Source organism: Corvus kubaryi, unplaced genomic scaffold (genome assembly GCF_017639235.1).
Source record: "Corvus kubaryi isolate FWS band 111438036 unplaced genomic scaffold, C.kubaryi_AGA036_p1.0 37385, whole genome shotgun sequence".
Lineage (NCBI taxonomy): Eukaryota > Metazoa > Chordata > Aves > Passeriformes > Corvidae > Corvus > Corvus kubaryi.
The window spans coordinates 15359216-15365215 of record NW_024581127.1 but is presented as its reverse complement, the minus strand read 5'-3'; the positions used below and the strand labels follow the sequence as shown (position 1 = coordinate 15365215).

Sequence of the window (6000 nt, the reverse complement as noted above, 5' to 3'; positions counted from 1 at the left end):
GCACAGCTTATACATGTGGTTCTTTGAGGGCAAAGTTGTCTCAGCAGTTTTGATCTGCTTTGCCTGGGGAATACTTAGAAATCCTTACCCTGATAAATGGCAGAAAGCATAAATGTCAGAGATTTGTGGAGGACAGATTAAAGGCTTGACTGAAAGTTCACCTCTCCAAATGGTTCTTCATTAATACAGATGAGGGAAATGCCAGTAGGTATGAAGTGGACCAACTGATGTTTTCCTTCCACTTGCCTTCCAGTGCAGTCTCTGCCTGTGATGGCCTTCTGATAGATTACCATTTTCTAAAATTTCTAACACTTTTAAACCTACTTTTAGTATTTTTGCTTTCTTTTGCCTAATATTTTACAGGTATCACCTTTTTTAGAACTTTTTCCCCATCCTGTCTAGCCATTCATCTTTACTACAGGATAAGATGCTTTTTGGGATAGATCATGGCTTTGACTATAGTTATGAAACATCCTGTAGGCCTGCAGATCTGCTAAGCTAAATAATAATAAAAATTAAAATAAAATAAGAGCATGGAAACAGAAATGTGAAAAAGGAGGAAAATGAGCTTTATCTTTATATCTCAGCTTCACTAGCTAGTGTACTTTTAACTGACAATATAAAATCAGGACTGAAATGCACACACACAAAGTATTTGACCTAAATGTGTGTTGTTAACTAGGATAATGAAAAAGTGATGATGACCGCTAATAGATTCTCCATGAGAGAGTACAGTGTGTATTTTTCGATGAGCTTAATCCTAAATGTAATCTTTGAAGCACATTGAAACAGCACAAAGACCTAAGAATTTTATGTCAAAATATACCTGATGATAGAAGGATAGAAAAAGGACCTTTTAAAGTATTATTTTTCTTAATTGACTCATTCCCAGATTTCAGTTGTTTCTGAGCTGCCTTGTAGCTTCCACTTCTAATAAAAAAAAAAAAAAAAAGCTCATTCATCATGTTCCTGTTGTATTTTCTTCAAAAATTGCAAGCAATTAGGGAAGTTTAGGAGAAAGTTATACACTGCAGACTATGTTTATACCTACATCAGAAAGAAAGAGGGGCGGGGGAAAATGAGCGGAATGAACATTAGCTTAAACATTTAAAATCATATTAAGTAGTTTGGTTATGAGACAATCCAGGCGCATAATACAATGGAGTGCCATTCTTCTACCTGTTGAAAAAGTTTAACTTTGCATTTTATGGGCTGTTATGCATATTTCTCTTACATATGCATTAAGTATACCTCTTTGAAATATTTCATAGTGACAATAGAATATGTCCTGATACATAGCACTAGGAAATTTGATGTTAGCTTACTGTTTGTCATGTCTTAGTGAATAGAATCTGCATATAGAGGATGTAAGAATAGTTAATACTTCATCAGAATACTGATATTTAAATTGTCAATAGCTAACTTGTCTGAATCTTTATATTTTATTCTTTACTTTTGTTGAGTATGCTCTCTATGAAACTTTTGGCTGAAATGTGTATCTTGAATAACTATTATTCAGCATATCTCTTAGGTCTTTGGAAATACTATAGTCCCCTTAAGGGACACCCCTGCCCCCCACCCTGATCCAAACCACCCTAAAAAGCTAATCAGACAGCTAACAATACTCCATTGAGACAATTTGAAGAAGCATTATTCTGGCATTTAGCAATTAGATCAGTGATTGTATGTGGACAGGCATCCTCAGGAGTGAGAATGCATATCTGGAGTAGAGGGTGCAAAACATGTGTTTCTAGATGAAGCCATTTCCCCTGCCTCTATGGTAACAGATTTGCTGCTTGTTCGTTATTAACACTCATCAATTCCGGGACTTTAAGCTGCAGTCCCTGAGCATGTGCATTTGTTCTGCTTTTACTTAACCATGGTTTCCACCAAAGTCATGTACAAGTTAAAATAAAACTTTTTTTCACAACTGAGCAGTACAACTGAATATACTACTCTGTGAAAGGGGACGCAAATGATAATTATCTGGGAATGGCAAGGTCTTGGTGCAATTTGGGCACTTCCCAAGTCCCAAGATGGATTAGGCTTCTCAGAGGAGCCCTTCATGTGCCTTGCATACATGACATCTTGTACAACTGATCCCAGTGGGATTTTTGCCAAGCTGCTAAAAGTAGTGCTGGTCTGGAAATAAGCAGCAGTAATCTTTAGTGAACTTTCATGCCAAAAAATCCTGAGGGATTTATGCAGTTCTAGAATAAGGTACTTGCTAGGCAGGATGGTTTTCAGATTCCAGTTGTGAAATACCTAAATCCCACTGAAATCCTCACACAGGAGCCTGAATTCCTTCTTTGCACACAGCTTTTGCTGACCCCACCAGAAACGTGACTTTTCCTTACATCTTGGAGCCAAGGCAGAAACTAACATTCTCGGCGTGTTTAGTTTCATTTCTGGCTACAAGTATCCTCAGATCTCTACTTCTCAGGCATTTCCTTTGGGACTGTCCTCCCTCAGGGAGCGCGCTGCGGGCTGGGCGCTGCCCGAGCCCTGTTTGCAGCGCCACGGCAACGGCGCGGCGGCCTCAGGCCCCTGCCGGGCCCGGCGACCCTGGCGCTGCTCCCGCCGCTCTCCGGGATCTCCCCTTTGCAGCTGGCGGCTGCGGGACCCAGGATGCGGTCCAAGAGGCTCACCACCGGTACGTCCCCGCAGGGCTGGGCTGCCTCCGGGGCGCACGGGGGCTCGGGCCCCACGGTGGCGGCCTCAGGTACAGAGACGGTGACACAAAAGAGGGGCATTTGCCCGGCAGAATTCATCAGTCCGAAGAGAGAACTTTACTCCCTTCAAACGGCATCACTAAAGACAGGATATTCTCCTAGAATGAATGAGATTTGATTATTCGGGAACACAATTGCATCTTTTTAATTTTGTCATATGATTTGTAATTGCTGTTCAAAGCTTTGCAAGTCTCTTACAAATCTGTATTTTCATTAAACCACCAAGCTTCTAGTTGTCAATTTTGCAGAGGAAAGCTGACATGAAGTTAACTGATATGTATGAGAAATAATATAGTTAAATAATACTTGAATTATATTTAAATAATTCTTGTGCACGGGTCAACATTACTGCATATTCTTAGTTTATTTTATTTCTTCAGACTAAGTTATTTTATTTCAGAATACCCAGGACGGTTGTCATGCCTCACTACTTTTTGTTTCTGTATTGTAGTTGAACCAGCTTGACTGTATTACTTGGATAACATATTTAATATCTTTTTTTCAGAACCTCCATGTATAACAGAAGAAATGTTAGTAAGTATGCTTATAAGGCTTGGTCATTATTTTCATCCTGCAGCTATGGAGCAAAAAAAGCAAAAGAACATTTTGGTAACTGTTGTCTGTTTTCTCATTTCTTTTCTGTAAGTATGGATTACTGAGCAATTTCTTAAAATTTTGTCAGACAAAATACTTTGTTTGAAAATAATTAGTGAAAAAATAACAGAAGACTATGGAGAATAAAGATGGAAATGAAAGTGAATTAAGATGAAGGAAGGAAACAAATAACTAGAAGATTCAACATGACAGGTTTAGCAATCTCCGTACTTTACTTTTTCTGCCCTTTGCTCATAACTCATTGTAGGATTTCCCTGATGTTTACCTTCTTGTTTGAAAGGTATATATGTTTGTCTGTTACCTCATAAGAAATGACACCTTTAATGTTGCAGCTCAGGTAATATTTGCCTATTCCCTGTTTTGGATGCCTTTGTCACTGTGTATTTTAATGTATAAATTTGTTGATACTGCTTTTGGGAACCTCTAGATACTCTTTTATTTATAGTGTTTATTACCATAAACAGAACCAACATAAGTTTTGGACCAATTTTTAGCACACCTTAACCTCCAGCTGCAATTCTAAGGCAGCTTTTTTTAGTCATAATTTGGACTGTGCAGCCGGAGAGATGGTATGGGAAGAAATGAAACCAAATGCTTTCTGACACAAAAATCTAAGCTATAGTATTGTACATGCAACTCCATAACCTATAATGTGCACATACAAAAGTGCAACTATGATTTCAAATGAAAATAAGACTGTCTACAAAAAACCTCCAAAAACCAGGGGAAACTATATTGTGTATAGATGCAGTAAGTAATAAAGCTCACATTAAGAAGATCATAAACATTTTATCTATTAATCAACCATTGTGTTTACATTTCTTGGTGTTATATGGGACTACAGAGAATTATATCTTTGGGAAATTAAAAACATATTACCTGCATATTCCTAAAGAGCTTAGACTTCAGCCAATAATAAATTAATTGTTTTGAATAAGTCCTTTGAAAAAATAAAATATTTTCACGATGTATTACCATATCTAGTCCTATCTCAAGATTCATCCTTGTCAGTGTCAAACCAAATATGAGGCTGACTATAGCTTGTTTCTAATTAGTTTCTTTTCTTGATTGTGTTAACACTTGCAGAATTGATATTTCTGGATCTGATTGCCTATCGACATTAGTGAGAGGATCTTCTGTTGATTTCAAAACGGGTTAGGCACTCTGGTAATTTCTATTTAATCAGCGCCCAAACATCTCTAAGTCCGTGGCACTGCAATTGCCTTGGGCCACAGGCCTGTGATGCAAATAAAGCACGAAAGCCTTGCTTTCAGCACTGGCAGCATTTTCTAGTGAGTGTGAGCTAGCTTGCCTGTCCTGTATCAGTCATAACAGCAACCACAAGTGCTAAGGAATAAATGCTGGCAGACTAGGGCCAGACAAACGCCATCTAGGTCTAGTCCCGACTTGTCATGCATGTTATCTCAGATTTCTTCCTTATCTGAGCACAAGCTATCTGTATTTATGTTAGACCACTGGGGTTTGGATCAAGATACTGCCTGCCTGTACTCTGTGCATAACCTCTCTTTAATGCTATTCCTCACTAGCACAGTTCAATGCTATGAACTTAAGAAAGAGAAAAAAGATTTGTGTTGCAACACCTTTGCTGCTATTGGCAAATACATTAGGTTTAAATGCATTCTCCTTGCTTTGCAAGGCTGAAATTATAGAATATTCAGGAAAATGAAACTATTAAAAATTATTTAAGTGTCTTCATTATACTGAAGACACATATCTGAAGACCAGTGGAATGATGTTCCAGTTTTCCCCTCTGTTGAATTGAAATGGGGATGGTGGAGATACTGAGTACAGTAAAAGTAAGATTTGGAGCCATACTTTTGTATTTGTCAACAGCAAAAAAAAGTCAACTTCTAGTCCACAGTTTTTGAGTCAAGTTAGCAGGATTTAAAATGCAGGGGTCAAAAAGGATACAAAAACACCTGCAGATGCAGTCTTTACTTTGGGTGAGGTGAACAGGAAGCCTCCCAGTTCTGTCAGATTCAAAGTATGGCGTACACTGCTTGCTTGCTGAGCCAAATTATAGGTTAGTGAACTCCCTTTTTTCCCTCAAACATCGCCAAGTGGCAGCATGAGAGCAGAAGGTGGCCCTGGTGAAATACTATACTCTCCTTCTTCCCAAGTGCAAGAGAGAAAGGTACAATGTGGGGAATTTCTAGACTGTTAGCTTACGCACATTTTTTCAAAAGTAAACATGCAGACTTTCAGCATCTAGAAGCTGTTGGGTTTATGAAAGCTTTATCTATACATTTATTGGCAAAGGATTTACCTTCATGTGTGTGTTTTAAATTGCTAAGGACCTTGGCAGTGTGCAATGGCTAGAATATAGCAGTGATGCAATGACTATATTCTCAAAAATGGGAAATAATATTTTGCAAAAGCTTCTATGTCATATCTCATGGAAAAAATACAATTTGAGGCAATAGTGCATTCAAACCATGTTAGTGCAAGTTATTACAAGCCATGCTTTGTGGTTTTGTCTCTATAGGAAGAATGCTTAGCCACAGATGATATGCTTGTGGATTACTTTAATGAATTTTTGAGTCTTCCGGTAAGTACCTTACAGAAATCCATTGAAAAATACAAGAAATGCCTTACTAAGATTAAGAGTAACTTAATCCATCTTGGAAAATTT

At 38.1% G+C, this 6000-nt stretch overlaps 1 protein-coding gene across 1 annotated transcript in view; it reads left to right on the top strand.

Annotated features, from left to right (window-relative positions):
* Positions 1-2352: 2352 nt before the first annotated feature.
* Positions 2353-6000, top strand: part of RGS22 (regulator of G protein signaling 22) — a 61087-nt gene continuing 57439 nt past the window's right edge. Inside the window, exons 1-3 of the mRNA XM_042036397.1 lie at positions 2353-2653; positions 3238-3266; positions 5854-5916. Of these exons, the coding sequence (XP_041892331.1) occupies positions 2629-2653; positions 3238-3266; positions 5854-5916 (117 nt within the window). The 5' untranslated portion in view covers positions 2353-2628. The remainder of the gene's footprint in view (positions 2654-3237; positions 3267-5853; positions 5917-6000) is intronic.